Source organism: Talaromyces atroroseus, assembly GCF_001907595.1.
Source record: "Talaromyces atroroseus strain IBT 11181 chromosome Unknown scaffold_1, whole genome shotgun sequence".
NCBI lineage: Eukaryota > Fungi > Ascomycota > Eurotiomycetes > Eurotiales > Trichocomaceae > Talaromyces > Talaromyces atroroseus.
In genome coordinates, this window is record NW_017971433.1 from 1,348,142 (window position 1) to 1,370,784 (window position 22,643).

The 22,643-nt window shown below is 48.1% G+C and overlaps 10 protein-coding genes across 10 annotated transcripts; 7 read left to right on the forward strand and 3 right to left on the reverse strand.

Moving 5' to 3' along the window:
• Positions 1 to 107: 107 nt before the first annotated feature.
• UA08_01540 (ATP-dependent rRNA helicase spb4) lies at positions 108 to 2,128 on the forward strand (the record flags this gene model as incomplete). The annotated part of the gene is made up of 3 exons (XM_020261216.1): positions 108 to 394; positions 449 to 958; positions 1,015 to 2,128. 3 exons carry the CDS (start codon positions 108 to 110, stop codon positions 2,126 to 2,128), a joined length of 1,911 nt encoding a protein of 636 aa, XP_020123295.1.
• A 1,170-nt stretch (positions 2,129 to 3,298) lies between these two features.
• Positions 3,299 to 6,853, forward strand: UA08_01541 (hypothetical protein; the record flags this gene model as incomplete). The annotated part of the gene is made up of 2 exons (XM_020261217.1): positions 3,299 to 4,874; positions 4,950 to 6,853. The coding sequence occupies 2 exons, from the start codon at positions 3,299 to 3,301 to the stop codon at positions 6,851 to 6,853; spliced, it is 3,480 nt and encodes a 1,159-aa protein (XP_020123294.1).
• A 956-nt stretch (positions 6,854 to 7,809) lies between these two features.
• Positions 7,810 to 8,631, reverse strand: UA08_01542 (hypothetical protein; the record flags this gene model as incomplete). Its single annotated transcript, XM_020261218.1, has 1 exon — positions 7,810 to 8,631. One exon carries the CDS (start codon positions 8,629 to 8,631, stop codon positions 7,810 to 7,812), a length of 822 nt encoding a protein of 273 aa, XP_020123129.1.
• Positions 8,632 to 9,118: 487 nt separating this feature from the next.
• On the forward strand, positions 9,119 to 10,046 carry UA08_01543 (40S ribosomal protein S0; the record flags this gene model as incomplete). Its single annotated transcript, XM_020261219.1, has 2 exons — positions 9,119 to 9,288; positions 9,347 to 10,046. 2 exons carry the CDS (start codon positions 9,119 to 9,121, stop codon positions 10,044 to 10,046), a joined length of 870 nt encoding a protein of 289 aa, XP_020123128.1.
• Positions 10,047 to 11,055: 1,009 nt separating this feature from the next.
• On the reverse strand, positions 11,056 to 11,850 carry UA08_01544 (hypothetical protein; the record flags this gene model as incomplete). Its single annotated transcript, XM_020261220.1, has 4 exons — positions 11,056 to 11,217; positions 11,283 to 11,402; positions 11,461 to 11,692; positions 11,780 to 11,850. The coding sequence occupies 4 exons, from the start codon at positions 11,848 to 11,850 to the stop codon at positions 11,056 to 11,058; spliced, it is 585 nt and encodes a 194-aa protein (XP_020123127.1).
• Positions 11,851 to 12,171: 321 nt separating this feature from the next.
• Positions 12,172 to 14,388, forward strand: UA08_01545 (hypothetical protein; the record flags this gene model as incomplete). Its single annotated transcript, XM_020261221.1, has 2 exons — positions 12,172 to 13,900; positions 14,066 to 14,388. The coding sequence occupies 2 exons, from the start codon at positions 12,172 to 12,174 to the stop codon at positions 14,386 to 14,388; spliced, it is 2,052 nt and encodes a 683-aa protein (XP_020123126.1).
• Positions 14,389 to 15,126: 738 nt separating this feature from the next.
• On the forward strand, positions 15,127 to 15,829 carry UA08_01546 (hypothetical protein; the record flags this gene model as incomplete). The annotated part of the gene is made up of 3 exons (XM_020261222.1): positions 15,127 to 15,559; positions 15,623 to 15,726; positions 15,791 to 15,829. 3 exons carry the CDS (start codon positions 15,127 to 15,129, stop codon positions 15,827 to 15,829), a joined length of 576 nt encoding a protein of 191 aa, XP_020123289.1.
• Positions 15,830 to 16,801: 972 nt separating this feature from the next.
• UA08_01547 (Ribose-phosphate pyrophosphokinase 5) lies at positions 16,802 to 18,231 on the forward strand (the record flags this gene model as incomplete). Its single annotated transcript, XM_020261223.1, has 3 exons — positions 16,802 to 17,725; positions 17,793 to 18,116; positions 18,175 to 18,231. The coding sequence occupies 3 exons, from the start codon at positions 16,802 to 16,804 to the stop codon at positions 18,229 to 18,231; spliced, it is 1,305 nt and encodes a 434-aa protein (XP_020123288.1).
• Positions 18,232 to 18,941: 710 nt separating this feature from the next.
• UA08_01548 (V-type proton ATPase subunit d) lies at positions 18,942 to 20,217 on the reverse strand (the record flags this gene model as incomplete). Its single annotated transcript, XM_020261224.1, has 4 exons — positions 18,942 to 18,974; positions 19,071 to 19,957; positions 20,022 to 20,110; positions 20,186 to 20,217. The coding sequence occupies 4 exons, from the start codon at positions 20,215 to 20,217 to the stop codon at positions 18,942 to 18,944; spliced, it is 1,041 nt and encodes a 346-aa protein (XP_020123135.1).
• A 335-nt stretch (positions 20,218 to 20,552) lies between these two features.
• On the forward strand, positions 20,553 to 22,495 carry UA08_01549 (Nucleolar protein 58; the record flags this gene model as incomplete). Its single annotated transcript, XM_020261226.1, has 4 exons — positions 20,553 to 20,677; positions 20,730 to 20,757; positions 20,825 to 20,963; positions 21,030 to 22,495. 4 exons carry the CDS (start codon positions 20,553 to 20,555, stop codon positions 22,493 to 22,495), a joined length of 1,758 nt encoding a protein of 585 aa, XP_020123134.1.
• Between the last annotated feature and the right edge of the window lie 148 nt (positions 22,496 to 22,643).

Genomic DNA, 22,643 nt, shown 5'->3' on the forward strand with positions numbered 1-22,643 from the left:
CCAGGATAATTTTCGATCAAGATCAGAAAGAACCAAGCGACATCAACATCCATCATCTTACGCTTTTTCTGCGAATAACGCTCGAACGGAAACGAGCAGCCTAGGATATGGCGCCAAAACCGCGCGGATCGTCCTCCAGGTCGTGGGACAGCCTTGATCCGCCATTGTCAGAATGGGTTTTGGAAGCAATGTCGGCCATGGGGTTCGCCCGCATGACGCCAGTGCAAGCATCTGCCATTCCACTGTTCATGAGCCATAAGGACGTCGTGGTAGAAGCTGTGACGGGCAGCGGAAAGACGTTGTCGTTTTTGATACCCATTGTTGAAAAATTGTTGCGGATAGACGAGCCGCTCAAAAAACACCATGTTGGAGCTATCATTGTTGCGCCGACCAGGTAAGTGCAATGCTTCTTACCAGACAGCCCTTCTCTAATATTTAATATTTATAGAGAATTAGCATCCCAAATATACAGTGTTCTACTATCTCTTTTGGCTTTCCACGGTCCCTCCGCATCTGTTATCCAACCACAGGAGACAGAGGAAGCTGAGGTGAAAAAGTATTCTTCTTCCACACTAAAAGTCATTCCGCAACTTCTTCTAGGTGGCGCAACAACACCAGCCGAAGATCTAAGCTCATTCTTAAAGAAGTCGCCAAATGTCCTTGTCGCAACCCCGGGAAGACTTCTGGAGCACCTTTCATCACCTTATGTACACTGCCCTCAGTCTTCATTCGAGATGTTGGTCTTCGATGAAGCGGATAGGCTGCTAGATCTTGGATTCAAGGAAGATATTCAGAAAATACTCGGAAGACTTCCAAAGCAAAGACGGACAGGCTTGTTTAGCGCCAGTGTCAGCGAAGCCTTGGATCAAATAATTCGTGTCGGGTTGCGAAACCCTGTTAAAATCGCGGTGAAAGTGCGCGGAGCTTCGGGAGTTGAAGAAAAACGAACACCAGCTAGGTTTGTATACCACATGAGAGTGATTTGTGTCTGTACCTGCTAACTTTGACCGACAGCTTGCAAATGACATATCTTATAACACCTCCTACACACAAACTCCCCGCGGTCAAAAGCATTCTTGAAGCTTTGGAGCCTAGACCACAAAAGACTATATTATATTTCTCGACATGTGCAGGTGTCGACTACTTTCAACACATAATTCCTTTAATCCTCGGAGGTGATTTTGCTGTCATACCTCTTCATGGAAAGCATCCACCCAATGTACGACAGAAGAATTTTACTCGCTTCGCCAATTCTGTAACCCCATCAGTACTGTTGACTACAGATGTTGCGGCACGTGGACTAGATATTCCATCCGTCGATCTCGTGATTCAGATCGATCCTCCATCGGACCCCAAAGCTTTCATACACCGTTGCGGTCGAGCTGGTCGAGCCGGTCGTCGAGGGCTGAGCGTCGTTTTGCTACTCCCAGGCCGTGAAGAAGATTATGTTCCGTTCCTGGAAGTTCGCAAGACGCCGGTAACGCTATATGAGAACTCGGCATTCAGCGTATGTGATGAGGATGCTGTCAAGGCAACAGAAATAGCCCGGTCAGCGGTTTTGTCAGATCGAGCATACCATGATAAAGCTCAAAGAGCGTTTGTCAGCTGGCTTCGAAGTTACAGCAAACACCAGGCCAACAGCATATTTCGCGTTGCTGACTTGGATTGGGAAGCATTGGGTCATGCTTGGGGCTTGTTGAAATTGCCGAAGATGCCCGAGTTAAGGAACTACAAGGGCGATAAAAACCTAGGAGTGAACATTGAGTGGGATAATTACGCTTACAAGGACAAACAAAGAGAGAAACATCGACAAGAAGCGCTCAGACAAGATGGAATAGCCGATTTGCAGAATTCTAGGAAACGAGCCGCAAGTGAAAGCGTACCATGGAGTCAAAATCTTGAGAAAAGGAAAGAGAGGGAACAGCGGAGAGAGAGGAAAAAGGCTCGTCGAGAGCGAGAGAAATGGGATAAGATGAGCGAGGAAGAGAAGCAAAAAGCTCGTGAGACAGAGGCAATGATTAAAAATATTCGAAAGGAGGCTGAATTGCAGAGAGCCGCTGCTGCATCCAAAACCACACAGGATTTAAAGTCTCATGAGAGTGACGACGAGTTTCAAGGATTCGACTGAGGTGTGCAGTCAGTCATGTTTCCAACTAAATCCCCTCACGAAAAGGATCTACTATCTGCACTTGAATGGAGTCTTTTACTGGCCTAAGGAAACCTGCATGTATGTGTTTGTTTCCGCTTTCATAGCTTCTGAGATACCCCAGTGAATAGAATATGTATATATAACTTCTCTCGCCCGTGTCTGTCCTTTATATGCATGTGCCAGAGCTGCATATTGGGTAGATGACTAAATGTCATTGATTTGCGAGGAAATCCGTTGAATAAAGCAATTGTCGCATTCTCGTGGTATATGTACAGAAAGAACAAAGCGTTTGAAGAGCGGTTCCACAGGTACAATGCCATTCAGGAACAATAGCTATTACACGGAGCAGCGTATACTCGCGAATACCCATTTGTCTCGAACGCCGATTGAAGCATTCATTGCAATTTGTAGTTGTATGTTCATCTATTGTTGGAACCAGCGAAGAGGCGATGCAAACGGTGCAAACGACAAACGGGCGTAGGACATCGAGGCAAGGTCTTGGCAGACAGACAAGGCGGTAAGAGGGTCCGGGCCAGTCACGTCTCAGCTTGGCTGTTCTGCCGACGTCACTGCCAAGTGAGGAAAGAAGAACATCACCGTCGGACCTCGACTTTCTTCACTTTCTGGCATGAATCGTCAACGACGCACCTCAGCGCACTGCCGATTCGGGTGAATGACACCATACACAATAGCGTCGTGGTAACCTAGGCGGACAACACCGTCAACAAAGAAAACGCGAACCACGAAACCGCTCGACTTTGCCCAGGTAAGTGTGCACCCCAATCTCTTCTTGCCCTCTTAACTCCGCCCTTCCCTCCAAGAATTTTCTTCTCAACCACCACCAACCCCTCTCTCAAATCTTTTCTCAATCATTTGAACTCTTCATCTGTTCCTGGCTTCAGCCACCAAGACCTTCGTTTTTCGCGTTGAAAGCCATTCTTTCCAATCCTCTTACAACGTCCTTTCAACATCATTTTTCTTGACTCGTTACAGTCTCGAGTGTCAACAGCCCAACTCTTTGTTTACACCAAACTTTTGCTTGCACTCACCTACTCATTTTCTTTTGACACATCAATCTCATACCAAACCTCATTTGCTCCTCGCCAAACTCTTTTTTTATTGTTTTCTAACGCGTGTTGCGAAGGCACGATGCCTCGCACCCGCTCGCAAGCGGTCGAGTCTCCGCTCGTCTCTCTCGATACACCACGTCGAAAGAGAAAAGCCACAACAACTACGAAGTCTTCAGCTACTGTCCAAGAAGAAACTGCCCCGAAGCCAAAGCGCGGTCGCAAGCTCGCTAAGAAGGAAGTAGCACCAGAAAAGGCATCTGAAGAGCCAACTCCAAGCAAAAGTGAGATAATTGAAACCCAATCAATTGAAACTACCCAACCCCAACCACCCCAGGAACTCCAAACCCAGGAGCCTCAAGGAGACGTACCCATTGCCGAAGCAGCAAAGGACAACGGCTCGATAATTCCACCGATTACACCGAAAAGAGAGGCCAACCCCGATGCATCTTCTGTCACCAGCAGAGGGTCTAGCCCCAGTATCTGTTCGCCAGCAAAGAAGCGCTCAGTGCAGAAGGCTCTCGCGACGGTCAAGGAAGCATTGAAGAAACCTCGCCAACTTATCAAACAACGACTTAACCGTCTTCGAAATTCGTCTGAACCAACCGAAGGTCCTCAGACAGTAGCCGCTTCCAAAAGCTTTCCCTCCACCGATTATTCCTTGGCTGAGGATGAGATTCTCGATGCAGCCCTGGAAATTGTTCTCCATCGCATGGAGAGCGATTCGTTTACAACCAATCCGTTTATGCCGTCTTCTATCCGTTGTCCTTGCTGCCGAGGTGCATTGAAATTCCAGTGTCCCGAAAACCACGATTTGCAGTCTTGGATCCCTGATGAAGCCAAGGAAGCAATGAATGCTGTGCTAACAACAATGTTTGCAGAAGGTATTGTGACGGCTTCGGAAGAAAAAGAAAACGCCCGTCGAGCCGAAAGGAAGCCCGAGGCCAAAACCAAACACCAAATTGAGGAGCCACGAAAAGCCGCGCCTCAGAATAAAAAAGTTGAATTGTCTTCAAAGGCGAGAGGCAAGAAACGCGCTAGAGAATCTCACGAGGATGACGGTCCTGACGAAGCACCCAGAGCTCAACGCCCTCGCTTAACAAGTTCAGCAGGTCGAACTCCTTTCAGCAAGCGTCGCACGGCAACTCCCCACACGGCCACTCCCCGCCGTAAACTGCCCTACTCCGAGATACGTCGCCGGGCTCTTGAACGAGAGCAGGAGAATGCCCCGTCAATCTTTCGCTTGGATGAGATTGTGGCACAGCATGAAGCACGAGAGAAGGCCGAAAAGGCTGCTGAAGAAGCTGCAGAGGCAGAGCGTCTTCTAGCTATCTCGCGAACCGCAATGGAACGGCATGCGGTAATGGGGCCAGTCCCAGAAGAAATGCGGGATTCATTCGAAGTTCCTGTATTCGACGATGCCCCCCGGGATTCACATACCACAGAAGCTCATGAGCCTACCGAGAATCACGAGGCCAACGAAGAAGCTCACCAAGTTAATGAAGCTAATCAGGTCAATGAAGCCTCCGAGGCTCCCGAGACACCGAGCCCCAATACCTGGGGTTTTGATATTCGCAATTTCTTTACTTCCGTTACTGGCTCTGTGAGACGCTTTGTTCCAAATTTCAGACAGGAAAGAGTCCGAGCTGTCCCCTTTGGTAAGTTTAAAAACAAAGTTCCTTGACAGAAACCATGTGTTGCTGATATATCATCTACTATACTAGTTTCTGGAGGTAATGCAACTCCAATTGCTGCCAACGGCACAGCGGGCAGACCCGCGGCAACCAACGGTGATGTCAACGGTGACACTCCGACTCCTGCCAATGGCAATAGAAATAATGATACCGGAATGGATTTGACTTACAGCTTATTTCCCCCTCCATTGGAGCTCCCCGTGTCTCGGTCGGATTCTCAACCTAGCAAAGGTGATGGCGCTGATCAACTATCTAATGGAACAACGCTGACTGCTGCACCAGCTTTCGCCGAGAGAACAGGCACAGCAGATGTACCGAATGTCGAGCAAGGCACAACCCCTGCTATCGGACGAGACAACTTGCAGGAACCACTAGCATCTGCGCAAAATCTTAGTAATGGTGAACCCAGTGACGCTGACAAAGAGCCAGAGTCGGCGAGTGCAAGCAATAAACGCAAACGCGAACGCCCTCCTTCTCCAGACGTCATTCCAAACCCACCCGGTTGCAGCTACGGGTTGCACGACGACTATTTTACTTATTCAGATGATGAGATCGAGGAAGCAGAAGCATACTGCGCCGCCGAGGCTGCCGCATCGACAATTGCCCCCGTTGCTGAGCGCTCAGAAAAGAGGGCTCGGTTTCTTTCACCCGAAGAGGACTCGTCAAACGTTCGGCAAAAAGAGACAACTAATGTCCGCCAGAGGACACCTCCTTGGGAGGAGCGCATCCCCCCTGGCTGGGCTCGTGCTACGACTACGGTTTACACTGGTAAACTTTTTAAGGGTATGAGACCTCAAATTCAAGAACCCCAAACACCCCTGGCATTTCAATCATCTCCAGCACGTGAACAATTTCATACTCCATCCTTTCAAACTCCATCACACCAAGCATATCCACTTCGGTCGCCCCAGACATGGGGGTCCCCATATGGTACCCAAAGGCTCCGAGGGATCAATTTTCGTTCAAAGGAAGATACAGGCCGCCCCCCGAGCCAAATATACCCTAGAAGAGGCTCATTTCTAGATCTACGAAGGGAGCGACTGCGAAGAAACGCTATCGCTCCTTTGGGTAGATCTAGCACACTCTGGAGCTCAGTGAACAGTCGTGTTAACGCTTATTTAGAAACCCCAGGACCATCCCAACCCCCTCGTATCCCAGCCAACGAGTCGCTTGCCAACCCTTCAATGCCTTGGGATTTGAATCAGCAACCATCTGCCGATTCGACTTTTGCCAACGAGCCTGTATTCCAGCAACAAGCTGCTACTACTAATATTTCAGAAAATGACACAGTTCCACAGCCGACTGTCACGCCACTAATGCCTCAGGAATCTAATCAGCAACCGCCTGCCATCTCGACTTTCTCAAACGAGTCTGCATCTCAGCAACAAGCTGCTACTATGAGCATCCCGGCAAATGGTCTGGTTGCACAGTCGCCTCCAGAGCACGCCGATGTGGAGAATCCCGTTACTCCTAGGCCGAACATCGCCCCTGAAACCACCAGCTTACCGCCCATCATTCAACCTCTGTCAGCAGCGTCAAAAGGGCAGTCTGGGACAAACATACATAAACCAAGTAACCCAAGCCGTCTACGCCAGGCAATGCGCCTTTCTTCCAGCCCATTGTCTCAGCCAAGCCCAGCCACGAATTTGAGTGAACCAAGTCAGCAAGACCTGATGCAAGTTTTTGGAGACGATGAATTCGGTCGTCAAGCTTATGATATTTACAAGAGTTGCCCCTCTGGTGATCTCAGTCAGGTGCAGTGGCCCACCTTTGAATCGCTCCCAGAAAACGGGGTTCAACAGTCCATTGACAGCACGCCACTCGACGAAAGTCAGCAACTAACCAGTCGAAACACATTCCAAACTTCCTTTGAACAATTCCAAAGCGAACTTGATCAGGGCTTAATCGACCCAGATGAGATCCTGGGTGACTTGCCGTTGTAAATATGATGTTTTCACATGTCATGTCATATTTCAGATGTGCTTGCATCGACAAAGGCGTCGTCTGCCTTTTTGATAAGAAAAGACGTATCAAAAAAATTTTTTTTTCACGATATTGATGAATTGAGTGTTTATTTGCATGGGGAGTTTCTATTCTGAAATGTTAGGGTATGGCCTATCGGTTTTTATTCTCAGAGAAAGGCTTTTGTGTGTATGGATTAAAAGTCGTGTTCTTTCTTTCCCATATTTTGTTTTGTATTTTTCAGGTCAGGCATTTTGTCAGTTTGGATCTCCTTCCAGGTCGGAGCTTCTTTCCAGGTTGAATACCTTTTCAGACTGGATATCTTCTAGGCAAACTTCCTGCAAGGTTGAATCTCATTTTAGGTCGAGTTTCTTTTCAAAGTGAATTCATATTTCAGGTTGAGATCCTTTTTAGGTACGCTTCCTATCTAGGTTGGGTATCTGTCAAGTTGACCTCCCTTTGATATCGATTCTCAGAATGGGATTCGCATGGTGTTTGGTTGTTATCGTCATTTTACTATGTCTCATTGAGGCACCCTACAGTGTTGATACAAGTCATATTTGGACGCAGCAAGCATCGGGCCAAATTCTTTCCTAATCAAGTCTACCTTAAATTATTTTCACAAGTACAGACTGCCTTCTAAACGAACATAGCATTTGTAATATACTTCCTTTCTCTGCGGAGGAGGGCATCTTAGGCTAGGTAACTAATGCAAAAAAAAGACAAAACTAGATATTGAAGAGTACCCGTGATGCTGTGGTTGTTTCTATTTGTACATTGTTGTATAAAGCAAGGCTAGGAGAAAGCTATGTTAAAGAGTACACAGATGGTGCCGGCGCCTAGTGATAATGGTGACAATTATAATGCCAGAGAAATAAAAACATATGGAAAGCGACAATCAACGAAAATAGGGAGATGACGGTCGAGAAAGCGTAATTTACATGCTGATTTCACCTTTCCAGGCTGCATCCGACAGCCCAAGAGTTTGAATGAGGTTTTGCCAACGAGGACCTCCTCGCTCTTTCTTCCTCAGGTAGCGTAAGAGCTTTTGTCTTTTATGTACAAGGATGCGCAGATTGCGCTTGTTGTGTCGGTCTTTGTTTGTTGTCTGGAGATGTCGAGATAGGTTCAGAATTTTGGTAGTCAGGATGGCAACTTGCACTTCGGGGGATCCGGTGTCTGGGCCTGCTCGCGGAGTCTTTGTTGGATGGTCGCCCGAAACCACTGCAGCCGGCTTGCTAGGAAGGACTTTGTCGGTGTTGTGCCGACCGAAAGTTTCGATGCAAGTCTCAATATTCACACGGGTACGATCTTCAGTGTTCCCGTTGGCTAAATTGACAATTCGCCGCATTGCCTCCTGTGCGTTTTGATGAGACAGACTGTGCAGCTGAACCTCTTTGTTGTATTCGTGGGGATCGGCAATGTTTGCATCCCTTGGAGATAGCGGCTCCGTGAGGCCCTTAGAATAGTTGAGTGCCGCATCGAATTCCTCGGGCTTGATATAATGATTCCAGTTGGGAGCCGCAGACGATCCAGTACTTTGAGATTGAGTATCCTTGCCCGTCTGAACCGCTTCAATTTGTTGAACAAAAGGAGTTGGCTCGCTCTTCACGGGATCACCCAAAGCTGCCTGTCTCTCTTCTACAAGGGCTTGTTGGCGAGAGATATTGGCGGCCTTGCGTTGACGAGACTGTGCCATTAAAAACGGATCATGTCTTCGCCTTTGTCGGGCCTCGAAAGAGCCTGCGCGGATGTCCATTTTGCATAGTTCGCGGCTGACGCGAGCCAAAGGACTGGCTGTAGATAGGAGAGTTATATTAGTTTAGGGACATCGAGTTAAGCTTTAAAGGGCTCCAAACCTGAAAACGGGTTTGCAAGAACCGAGATTGAAAGCCGCGGAGGCATTGTGGATTATCTGGGCGTACTGAATTGAACTTGTTGCGCTGTTGAGGTCTCTCTCCTTCTTCGCCGGAAATCTCAACATCGACGAACGCCAAGCGCGGAAGAACAAATCCACGCTAGCACACCCCCAGCCTAGCGCAGAACGTGATCTCCAAACTCTTGGCGCGCTATTGCCCTAACCCACAACGCAAGCGAAATTTTGTATGCGCCGCGGCAGTGGCCGATCGATGCGATACTTTTTTTTGTCTTCGGCTTCCTCTTTTCTTCCCTCCACGCTCTGGGCAAGTGCCAAAACGATTGAATAATCCTCCCTCTCATCCCTCCGAACATCTCAGTCGTTCACCATGGCTCCTTCTAACCTCCCTCCCATCTTCAATGCCACTTCGCAGGACATTGAGATGCTGCTTGCAGCTCAGTGCCACTTGGGATCCAAGAACCTGCAAGTGCACATGGAGCCTTACCTGTGGAAGACTCGTCCCGATGGAATCAACGTGATCAACATTGGCAAGACCTGGTAAGGGCTTTATGATTTCTCACAGCCGCCTGAGTGCCTATCTAACTTGCATTTTCAGGGAGAAGATTGTCCTCGCTGCCCGTATCATTGCGGCCATTGACAACCCCGCCGATGTTGCCGTCATCTCTGCTCGCCCTTACGGACAGCGTGCAGTCCTGAAGTTCGCTTCTCACACCGGTGCTACTGCCATTGCCGGTCGCTTCACCCCCGGTAACTTCACCAACTACATCACTCGCTCTTTCAAGGAGCCCCGCTTGATCATCGTCACCGACCCCCGTACCGATGCTCAGGCTATCAAGGAAGCCAGCTACGTCAACATCCCCGTCATTTCTCTGTGTGACACCGACTCCCCTACCGACTTCGTCGATGTTGCTATCCCCACCAACAACAAGGGTCGCCACGCCATTGGTTTGGTCTGGTGGATGCTTGCCCGTGAAGTCCTCCGCTTGCGTGGCACTCTTGCTTCCCGCGAGACCGAGTGGGACGTTGTTGTCGATCTCTACTTCTACCGTGACCCTGAGGCCGAGGAGACCAAGGAGATTGCTGATGAGGCCAAGGTTGCCAGTGCCGACGAGGTTGGTGCTGCCGCTATTGAGACTGGCTATGCTGGTGACAGCTGGGATGCCGCCGCCCCTGGCGCTGCTGCTCCTGGCACTGCTTTCGCTGCTGCTAGCGCTACTGCTGGTGCTTCTTGGGAGGCTGAGGCTGGTGGTGACTGGGCTGCCGAGGCCCAGCCCAACCCTGAGACCAAGTGGTAATTTCATCAAGAAGTTTCAGGTGTTGTGCGAGGTTGCCAAGGAAAATTCAATACGAATCAATTCAAAAGTTCTGCAATTCAAAAGGAAGCCCGGCATGTTATTATTCCGGTAGTATACGTTGGCTTCGTTACAACTTCAGATCAAACCTAATTATTGTGATATCTGGATTCATACCCTTTGGTCCTCAAATCTACTATGTCCTTTTACGTGGAAAAAAAATTATGATTGCATGAGACGAACGTCTACAGAAGCGGGGGTTTCTTTTACCTGTCACGCATATTTTTATTTTATCTGACTGGTACTTACGAGGGAAAGATACCTAGATTATCTATTTTCTATGGTTTTCTAGGGGAAAGCCCTGTACTGTCGATATTGACGAGGCGGACTTAATCGTTGTCTCGGGGAAATCTCATTTGTTTATGTCGTCTTTAAGGCCATATCAATAAAAATAATTCACGTGAAGTGGAGATTTTCTCATGGATCCCGATGATAGAATTTTCTGTAAAAATCCGACAAAGTCCCGAGTCACGTCTGGCTTCGACACCGTAGGGGGGGACCTCCTAGGATTGGGTGCACTCATTGGATCAGCTAGTCTTCATTGACTTGACTGTTACTTAGGGAATTTCCTAGGATGCTTCCTTTGATGCAAAACGACGTTCGTACCCTTTGTCGACTTAGAACATGGCTTAGTTCCGTAGTCGAATGCACATCGAGGTATTATTGTAAAGGTTAACTCCCCTCTCTCGAAGGGATATTGATCACGACATCCCGTGGTTATCCTTGATCGGGCCTCTTTAATCCCGTATGTATGAAATTTAGCACTTTGCGCAATCGGGTGGTTTTCCGATACCAGGCTCTTAAGGCGGCTCTTATCGACAATCATCCTTGAGCCCTAGCACTGAAAAGCTCCTTGAGACCAGGTCAACAAATCTCGTAGAAAAGCTGAAGTTAGTTGAAATGGAGATAACAGCCAGCGATGAGTCTGACGCTGCAGAGCGGCATTTCATCCTCAGATAATCGTGCAACCACCCGAGCCTTGTGCACCTTTCTCAGTAGTTGACATTGCTGCCATTCTGGCAATGTCCTCAAACGCCTCCGACACCAACTCCCCGGTTAGGGCGGAGCATTCTGCATAGCGATCACAATGCAGTTCTTGGGCTATGCGATAAGCCTACATAAAATAAAGCTTGTCAGACGCTAAATGGATCGAGAGATCCGAGGCAAGAGTAGACTCACCTCCTGTGGGTAAATTATTTCGTCGTTTTCTACTCTTTGATCTCGTTTAAGACCCAGCAACATAACGGGGATTCGTTCACCAGTGCCTCGTTGAAAGTATCTGGTTATGTCGTTACGCCACTGAAGCATGGTTTAAGCACAAATGATTCTTTCATTTTCACTGATGGTGTTAACATACTTTCTTAAGCCCGCCCAGTGTTTTCCTGTCTGATATATCATATGCAAGTATGACAACATCTGGATGCAGTGATGACCAATGCTGATTTGGTGAAGCAGTGTCGTATACTTCTAATGTGAATGACTTCCTGGCAAATCGAATATCATACAGAAAAGGCTGATCGCTGTCTCTCAGGAGGGTATTACTTAGGGCATCGTCGTCCCTCGAAGGAAGTTTTGAGGCCTTCAGTTGTCTGCAATGGATGAAATGAGCGTGAGGTATTAGATAGATATAGTACACCAGCCATGGGCGCGCGAAGATTGTATACAGTAACACTCACGATAAAAAAGTGGTTTTTCCGCAGCCAGCGTCTCCAAGGATTAACAACGTCACTGTTGAATTTTCCTCCATTGTGCTCGTCAAAGTTGCATGAAGATTAGTTAATGGTCAAGGCGCTGCTGGTGGTTGGGAAGGAGTGCGGGCGGATACAATACCGTACGAAATAGTTTACATGATCATCGCCCGCCCTCGAAACCTAATTTTCTCCCGCCGAAATTTTTGTTACATTTCCGCGACACTCTCAGATTTCGACCATCGCTCTGTCCGGGCCTGTGTCCCTCTTTTCCCTCCCAGAGAGTGATGTGGCTGTCGAGAACTTCCAAATTTATAGCAGTCAACCTTCGGAGCAATTCACTGCACGCCACGGCTCGTCGATCCTACTCCAGAGCGCAAATGTCTGCCCAATCTCAGACTGCGAGTCCTCGTGAAGGACCGGATTACTCAACATGGAGTACTTCAAGCCTCGTTGGACGAATCATGGAACTGGAACGCCAACTAAATGCTCAGGCAGAGCAGTTTCGTCCTGTTCCGGTTGCTCCAGGCTCTCCTCATAACCCACAAACGCAGGCCGAATTGAGTGATACTACAAATCTTACCTCGGATGTTCATGGGGTCTCCAATATCCCTATTATCAAAGAGAAAAAGAAACGTCGGGAAATTGATCCTTCCAACTACCATACCCGCCATATTGCGCTGAAGTTCGCCTATCTTGGACAGCGTTATAATGGGTTTGAGCATTCAAACGGGAACATAACTCCATTGCCTACTATTGAGGAAGAATTATGGAAGGCTCTACGAAGGGCGCGTTTAATTTTTCCAACGTCGCCAAACCCAGTGGACTTTGATTTCGACAGAGACGGTCCAAGAGAAGCCAAGCCATTTGAACTGAGCTGGGATGGCTGCCAGTATTCCAAAAGTGGTCGGACTGATAGAGGTGTCAGTGCCTTTGGGCAGGTTGTCGGTGTTAGGGTTCGAAGTGCACGGCCTAAAAGAAAAGCCAGAGTCATTACAGAAGATCCTCCTTTGCAAGGAGCCGGCCCAGACGCTTCATCAATCATTGATTCTATAGATTCTATACAAGACAAGATGGAAGTTCAGGAATGCTGTGAACCAGAAGTCGATGATGATTGGGATGATATTCGAGACGAACTACCGTATGTGCAAATATTAAACAATGCGCTGCCGGACGACATTCGTGTCTTGGCCTGGTGCCCCCGTCCACCCCCGGACTTCGACGCTCGTTTTTCATGCCGTGAGCGGCAGTACCGATATTTCTTTACACAGCCAGCCTTTGCGCCTGTGCCGGGAGAAGTCGGCTTCAGTCGTACCGCCGCCCATTTCCGTGGAATAGCCAAGAAGAAGCTTAGAAATGGTTGGCTGGATATTGATGCCATGCGTGAAGCTTGCAAGTACTTTGTGGGCACTCACGATTTCCGCAATTTCTGTCGCGTTGATACGAGCAAGCAAATCACCAATTTCGAGCGCATAATATACCATGCGAGTATAGATTTAGTCGATCCAACCCGGAATCCTATTGGTTATATTGGGTCAGGTGATTTTCAACCACTAAGGGAGATTGGTGATTCGGTCGCCGAAAATAATGTAAACGAAGACCAACCTTCCACACCACTGGTGTATACGTTTACTCTTCATGGATCAGCATTCTTGTGGCACCAGGTACGCCACATGGTGGGGATCCTCTTTCTAGTCGGCCAAGGTGTTGAAAGCCCATCCATTGTTCAAGAATTACTCGATATTTCGAAGAGCCCACGCAAGCCTATCTACGAAATGGCGTCAGATGCGCCACTCGTATTATGGGATTGCATCTTTCCAGACCAAAATAGCGGCAGTAGGAAGGATGCATTGGATTGGGTTTATTGCGGCGACCCTAGGCAAAACCTTCCGCGCTCTAGCAAAGGCGACGCCAAGTTTGGCTCGACTGGCCTCGTGGATACTCTCTGGCGTACTTGGAGAGGGCGCAAGATGGACGAGATCCTCGCTGGTGCCCTGCTTGACTTGGCCGTTGGCCAAGGAAGCCCCGATTTCATCAGAAATGAGCCGCCGGAGAAAGCGTACAGGAGCCACAAAATCTTCAACGGAGGAGACGAAGCAAGACTTGGCGGTATGTATGTGCCTCTCATGGAAAGGGACAGGATGGAAACTGTTGAAGCACAAAACGCCAGGTACCTTGCAAGTCGTGAGCGGAAAGGCAAGGAGGTGAGGGTCAAGAAGCCATTGAACATACCACTCTAGAAATATAAATGAATTACATTCGTCGTGAAAGCAGGCTGTCTTACCCAGGAGGTGGCCCTGATTTCGATTCGTAGAGACATTGTCGAGCGCCGCGCCAAACCTCTTCAAGAATCATCCGTTTGGGTAAAAGGTTCTAGCAGACAGAAATTAGTCTATATTCAAACCAACTTTTTCCAGGCAGTAGGAAAGTCTCACGGGGAAGACAACGACAACTCCACTTTCACCTTCCACGATGATCGCCAGGTAGAAACGAACTTTGAATCCCTTGAAGGCTTCATGTATAACAATGTCTTGAATTTGGGTCGTCGGTATGAACCTCGTGGCGGCGCTAGACCAATACATGGAAGAAGACGTTGACGTTTGAATGCCTAACCCGCGAATCACTAGAAGAGACTCCTCTGGACCAACATCAGACACTGTGGAAAACCACTTGAAGGCGGAATTGAAGAAAACAAACCGGTATAACCCTTTCTCCAGACTGCGTACATGACTATTGCGCTCACAAAGACTACCACTGGCCATGTGTATTGATCCGCAATGCGACAGCTGAGTGATCCTACATTCGTTGACCAAAATTGAGGCCCTACGTCCCAACCCTCATTGTCGGTTATTATGATACGACGAATTTTCGCGAGGTCAACGATTAAAACCGAAAAAAATCCCACAATTCGTAAGAGGACTTCTACGCCGAACACAAGCTTCGACGACCAAGTGCGACGTGCTGGGGCGTTTGAAGCAGTGAATAGAATCGTCGTCGGTGACGGGCGCTGCACTGTAAGGCGCGGAGACATTGTGGTGTAGGCCTTGAGGTCAAGGCTTGAATTCGAGGGTGCCTAATAACTCCAAATAGCCCAGCCACGAGCCATTATCTTGAAGACTGGTCACAAAGCGGTCTCAGATCTCAATTGATGTTGTTGTGAGCTGTCCATTAAATTGCAATTCAAGGCTAGCAGCGGCCCAGTAAGGGACGGCCAGCCAGCCCGCCTTAGGCGCCGATTCGCTCCCGTCACGTGCGGAGCTCCTGTAGCTGGGCTGCTGCTTCTTTGCCCAACCCTTCCTTCCCCGGAATATCCTCATAACTTACTTCATCACAATATGGACAGCCCGCGTTCTCGGTCTCCACAGCCTGAAACTGCACGACGGAGACGGAGTAGGTCTCCTGATCATGATAGAGCGAGACGCCCGAAAAATCAGGGTGGTTTCCGCTGGAAGGACAAACGACCACGAGATGACAGATACCGTGATAACGAGCGCAGATTAGACCGAGGCTATCGCGAAAGGCGTCGATCCCAGTCTCCTCGTCGTGAAAGAAGTAGAGAGAGGTACGGAGATCGAAACAGACCGCGCGATTATAATGCTCCGTCAAGGCCTGATCGCGTGAAGGATGGGCAACAGGACAGCAGCAAGCCAAAGCCGGCGCCGAAGAAAGCTCCGGTAGTAACCCCGGGCGAAGAGATGATTATCGTCCATGTGAATGATCGGTTGGGTACCAAAGCCGCTATTCCATGCCTTGCCTCGGATCCCATAAGTGAGTATTTTCTATCAGACCCCAAGTTGCCACCGGCATTCCAGCTAATAACTCGATATCTAGAACTCTTCAAAGCCCAGGTAGCCGCACGAATCGGGCGCGAGCCACACGAGATCTTGCTCAAGCGTCAAGGCGAGCGGCCTTTTAAGGATCAACTCACGTTGCAGGTAAAAAAAAAATTAAAATTCGAAACTCCCGAGACGCACCTGGACTTTGCTGAAGTATTTGCAGGACTATGGCGTCTCGAATGGTGTACAGATCGACTTGTGAGCCTCAACTTATCCCTTGTCTCTTCCACGCGTACTGGAATAAAGAACCCATACTAATTGCATGACTACAGGGAAGTCGATACGGGCGACTGAACAGATATACTACAGTTTGTGCAGTGATATCATTGTTACTAAAACATGACAAGGTATCCTCTGAAATCCGTTGCAACTGCAGCTGGTAGAAGACGGACAATTGCACTTTGCAGCTGCGACAGACGTGGCATCTGAGAACGGCGACGTCGGTCGGCGATACGCAAGGCAACAAACACATCGACTGTTTTATCTGGAGCTGTACTATGATATGAATCTGTGTCATAGCCTTACTTTTTGTTCATCAATGATGTACCACAGCCTATTTATGACCTGGGTGTCGGAAAAAGTCGATTCTTCTTCAATCCATTTTTCAATTTGATGTATCTTAGCAGCAGAACGGATCAAATCCATAGCGTAACACTGCAGTCAGCTGCTGCCGCCCCGAATAGCTAAAGCCTGCTGACTGAATTCGTGCGTGTTGTGCTGTGCTGACCGTCTTGCGTGCTGGGATTTTGTCTTTTATTATTTTTTTTTTTGCTCGCCCTTGGAGAACGCGGGGTATGCCTTTGGGTGATTTTATTTTTTTTGCCGCATTCTGAGGCGCTTTACCTGATTCGGCCATCTCCTCTGCAAAACCACGAGCCAAGACTAGCAACCCCGGTCCACTTTTGCTGTCGTTTTTCCATTGCAGACAAGAAAATCGACGCCGACCTCACATCTATCCCCCCGTTGTTCGTGTCTGCCAGATTTAGCAGTGTCGTCTCAGTTACCGCGCTTTTTCGTTGTTCGATATGGAGATCTGATACTTAACGCATTCTCAAATCCCAAGTTGCGTCCCCTTTAGTCTATCGCACGCTTTTCGTCGCTCGATTTCGAGTATCTCCCTCCGCCGTCTACCGCTGGGCTTGGAGCAGTGCCTCTGAAACTATATCCAACAAACATGGTCAGGAACATTGTTATTATTGGGGGTACGTCCCACCCACAGCTTACGCAAACGATCTGCAATCACCTCGGTGTTCCAGAGGCGAATGTCTTGCTCTCGAAATTTGCTGTCGGCGAGACTCGAGTGGAGATCCAAGAGTCAGTTCGAGAAAAAGATGTTTATATCATTCAATCGGGTGGAGGAAAAGTGAATGATCATCTGATCGAGCTGTTGATTACTATATCTGCTTGCAAAACTGCATCTGCAAAACGGGTCACTGCCGTGCTACCGTTGTTTCCTTATTCTCGTCAAAGTGATATCCCATACCGAAAAAACGGTGCCCCATTGGTCAAATCGTCAACTCAGCACCAGTTCACCTTTGAAAGTACTCCTTCGACACCGCAGCTCGGGAGTCAGGAAGGCCAAGCGATGACCCACGATGTAGAAAGCTTGCAGAAGAGTCTTGCCAAAGCTCAGATCGAACCTGAGGTGAACGGATCTCCCGTCAAGCGACGCCCTATCGGCAGTGGGGGAAAGCGAAGTGATACACTCGACTCCATTCGCTCGGAATCCAGCCTTCCCAATGGCGTGAACAATGAGGAGACAGCGAGCACGACTAGTGCTGCTGCTAGGGTTCATGACTTCGAACCTCGTCCTGGGTATCGACAGTGGGTTGCTCAGGCTGGGACTTTGATTGCAGATCTTCTAACTTCTGCCGGCGCTGATCATATTATCACAATGGACTTGCATGACCCTCAGTACCAGGGATTCTTCGATATCCCAGTTGATAATCTCTACGGCCGGCCGTTGCTAAAGAGATATATACAACGTAACATCCCCGATTACAAGAATACTATCATCGTCAGTCCCGACGCTGGTGGCGCCAAGAGAGCAACAGCTATTGCAGACTCGATGGGCGTTGAATTCGCGTTAATACACAAGGTAAGATCTCCACTCGATTTTGGATAGGGAATTAAGCGTGGTATGGAATTTAATGTTTCGATAATAGGAGCGACGACCTACCAAAATATCAGACAGACAGAATGCCACGATGATGCTTGTTGGAGACGTACGGGATCGAATAGCTATTCTTATCGATGATTTGGCAGATACCTCAAATACCATCACCCGAGCGGCCAAGTTACTCAAGAAAGAAGGTGCTGCCAAAGTCTACGCTCTCATTACTCATGGCATTTTGAGTGGTGACGCTATAGAGCGCATCAACGCTAGCGCTCTGGATAAGGTCGTAGTCACGAATACAGTTGACCAGGATGAACACTGCAGACGCTGCCCCAAGCTGGAAGTTCTTGAAGTTGGCAATATTTTCGCTGAGGTATGACTTAATTTGATGACTCAATGAAACGTATTTGACTCTTCTAATACATCTCCAGGCTATTCGACGTGTTCACCACGGTGAGAGCATCAGTGTTCTTTTCCAATATGACTAGTCTCTCGATGCTTTACTTATTGTCACGAATTTCCTTCTCTTCCTTCTCGCTGGAACCGTCGATTTGGCTAGAAGGAAGCTCAAGATCCGTCCTTTTGAAAAGAAACATTTAATATAACCAAGTGCTGGTCTATTGCTTCAATCTTTTTTTGCCTTTTTTTTTTCTCTTTCTCATTTCTTTTCATATTGCCCGGATTGTCAATTTCTCTCTATTATTGTCAACAGTAACAAAATCGTAGCGGGAGATATATAGACAATCTCGCTAACCATGTATAAGTATATGAAGTATAGGCAAGCTAATTGGTTTGGATATCAGAGATTTCAATCTAGAACCCAAAAATGAGAAATTACTTTAGAAACAACTCGGTTTCAACGATACCTTGTAATAACTTGCATCAATGCCTGCAAAGTTGAACAACAAGGTAGCGCTCCTCATTTTCAAAATTATGGACAGTTAGGTAGTAGCCGCAACACTTACTTGCACATAAGAGAAGAATCATACCGCCGAGAGAGAAGAGAAGAGGGAAAATAAGAATGAAGAGTATAACCCGGTATCTCCCTTCAATGTCAAGTGAAGGGAGCAAGAGATAAATCTTTCAAAAGCTCGATAAAATTGACATACATATGGGGTAAAGAAAAAGAACACAAGACGAATACGAAGAATATCATTAAATAATCGGCAAGACAGCTAGAACACAGAGATGTAATTTCCTATTCGCTCTTTTTGATGTTGTGCGATACACTCTGCAATCCAGGTAATGTTACGGATTTCCTAGCAACAGAAGAAAGGTCAGTTCCCTTGGTCAAGAGAGGTTGCGGAAAAGCAAGAAAGTTTCTTACCTGTTCCCGTAATTTTACCCAAGCATATACAATGGCGGTGGTGAATTGACGCGTAAAGACAACCTTACACAATTCCATCTCTTTCTGATAAAACAAGTCTTCCAAGCTCTTCCCATCGGAACTGCCGCCCCCTGACATACCGACGGAACCGCCTTGAGACAATCCAACAGCATCAAAGAAGGTCTTGTAATCTCCTACCCCGCTAACAGCAAGAGCAACACCCTCTACATCATCGGCTCTCGAAAGCATCAGCGAGCCTTCAGGGTATAATTTTCCAAATTCAGGGTAAAGCTTCTTCCGCTCTTGCTTAGATAGTTCAGTGCCAAACGAGTTCAAGGTGATGTTGATGGCTCGTCGGTCAGCCTCGTATTCGAGGATCTCCGCCATTGTCTCCTGCGTGGGAGTACCTTTAAGGTCTGAGTTTGTGTTGATGAAATTGTAAAAGTCCTCGAGGTAGTTCTTGTACAACGTGTTTCGAACGATTTCAATGTTCAATTCGTCCAAATCTTGATGGCTTAGGCTGCCTTTGAAGTATGGTGCCAGTGGGGTTTCAACCAGCACGGAATTATAGAGCTCCTCGATATTTGTTGCAACGCACAGCACAGGCAATGTCTCGAACCAACCTAGGGGGTGACAGCGCTCTAGAAGCTCACGGGTATCTCTCTCATGCAGTGTGCCGGTGATTAACAATGCGACGTTATCGATCATATATCCATAGGTCAGGTATTCCATGAACTTGGCGAATGAGCCTGTGGAATTGGCGTGAAGATATCGAAATTCAGCAACCATCTTGTCGGTCATTTTCGCAGCCAGAGCGGAGGTGGAGGGGTTTGGAGGTAGTGCAGCGAGGAAATCGCCGTACGCGGGGGCGAGTTGAAGCTTGACATCTATGTATAATGCGTAAATAGTCAAAAGTTGCTCTAGCATAGGCAGGTAGAAGCCAGCACGCACCATCTATGGTGTCACATTGGGTCAAGTTCGCATAGTGCTGGCCGGTAAGCAGACTGTTGCGATATCCGCGGACGATACCTTCGAGGTACCTGGAAAGGAAGTCGGGTTTCAGAACTAGTTCAAGGCCTTCAAAGTAGTTTTATTTGGATAAGAATCAGTCTCACCCTCCATTGACGTTAAAAAAGAGACCCTCCATGCTGGATGGCTGGCGGTACGATGATGTTTGTGCTTGGAGATGCGCCTGCCATTGGCCCAAAGCGAGAGAGCTCCGGGCGGCAGCGTCAAGTGTCTCTGCCGCCCGCCGTAACAGGCAGCTGACATAATACGCCGCCGCCAGCCACTCAGAAGCCGTCTAAGCTGTTGACCGCCCTCCACCCGCAACTTCTTCAAATTTTCGCGCCGAAGAGCAAAAAAAAAAAAAAGCTCTCCCACAGCCCGTCAGGTTGCGCCTTCCCCGACAACGACACCAACCTTGGAAGGACCTCCCAGTTTGGTCAAGTACGAAACAGCGGCTGTTGTCTTTTGCCCATCATGACTCTTTTTATTCTTACCGAGACCAGCGCTGGTTACGCTTTGCTGAAGGCCAAGGACAAGAAGCTCCTCAAGCGTGATGATATCGCTACTGAGGCCGCAACCCCAGAGGGAGTGTCAAATCTGTACGTCTACGTGATTCGTCTTTTCCTCGTGGGCGCTGTCTTCAATTTCTAGAGAGTTGCTTCCGGAATTGACCTCTGGGGTATGAATTATGAGAGGGAAAAAAAAACTAACAAGCGTTGTCTAGGCTGAAATTGAAATCTTTCCAGAAATTCGACAGTGCCACTACAGCGCTGGAAGAAGTCTCGGCTATTGTCGAAGGAAAAGTTACTCCCCGTCTAGCCAGTTTGCTCAACGAGATCAAAGATGAGAAGAAAGTCTCTCTTGCTGTCGCCGACCCTAAGCTCGGTAAGTCTGCCTTTTGAGTTCAACAAGATTGTTTAGTCCACAGTTAGTTCTAACGATCTGTTCCAGGTAACGCTATTGGTAAACTTCCTGGTCTTGATATCCAGCCCATTGCCGACTCGTCTACTGCCGACATATATCGTGCAATCCGCGAACACATTCCCACCCTTATCCCGGGGCTCGTTCCTGAGGATATCTCTGCCATGGCCCTTGGTCTGTCGCACTCTCTGGCTCGCCACAAGTTGAAATTTTCTCCCGACAAAATTGATACCATGATCATTCAAGCCATTGCTCTTCTGGATGACTTGGACAAAGAACTGAACACATATGCCATGCGTGTGAAGGAATGGTACGGATGGCACTTCCCGGAAATGGCCAAGATTATCAATGACAACATTGCCTATGCTCGTGTGGTCTTGAAGATGGGAATGCGCACCGAGTTTGAAAATACCGACCTGAGTGACATTTTGCCCGAGGAGATTGAAGCTGCCGTCAAGAACGCCGCCGACAAGTCAATGGGAACAGAAATCAGCTCCGAGGATTTGGAAAACATTCAGTCTTTGGCCGAGCAAGTTGTTGGCTTTGCTGAGTATCGCCAACAGCTAGCAAGCTATTTGACCGCGCGTATGACTGCCATTGCGCCCAACCTCACAGCACTTGTTGGAGAGCTTGTCGGTGCTAGGCTAATTGCGCATGCTGGAAGCTTGATGAACCTCTCCAAGAGCCCTGCCTCTACACTTCAGATTCTGGGTGCCGAAAAAGCTCTCTTCAGGGCTCTCAAGACCAAGCACGACACCCCTAAGTATGGTCTCATTTACCACGCTTCCTTGATTGGACAAGCAACCGGTAAAAACAAGGGTAAAATGGCTCGTATTCTCGCTGCCAAGGCCTCACTTGGTATTCGTGTGGATGCTCTCGCCGAGTGGGAGGAGGACGTTGCTGAAGAAGATAAGGCAGCCCTGGGTACTGAAGCTCGATACAACCTGGAACGTAAATTGGCCGCCATGGAAGGAAAGCCTCTGAAGCCCAGAGGTGTCAACATTGCGCCAAATGGCGCTGCCACGCAACCCAAGAAATTCGAGATCAACGAAGCCCGGAAATACAATGCGGATGCGGATGCCTTGAGCGGGGATGAAGAGCCTGCTACGACCAAATCTAAGAAGGAGAAGAAGGCCATTCAAGAAGAGAAAGAATCCGAATCCGAAGATCAGGATGAGGATGAAGAGATGCAAGATGCCGAGGAATCAGACGACTCTTCTGCCAAAAAATCCAAGAAGTCCAAGAAGAGCGACGCCAAGGATGATACCGAGAAGCTGGCTGCCAAGGCAGGTCTCAGCGTCAAGAGGTATCTACGCAAGCTAGAAAGAGGTGAGATCGACTCTGAAGGACATGCCATCAGCAAGAAGGACTTGAAGAAAGCCAAGAAAGAAGCCAAGAAAGCCGCCAAGGAGGAGGGCAAAAAGCGCAAGAGAGACGACGAAGATGCCGATGATAAGGCCGAGAAGAAGAAGAAAAAGAAGAAGAGCAAGGAATAAATGAAGTTTGCTTATTGGGTTTCTGGAAAAAAGTGATTCTCATCTTTGTATAATTCTTTTTGCTCTTTTCTTTTTGTCTATTTCTTCTTTTTGCTACTACTTATTTTTGTTGTTGGGTGGCATTTGGGGCGAAATTACTTGGTTTATA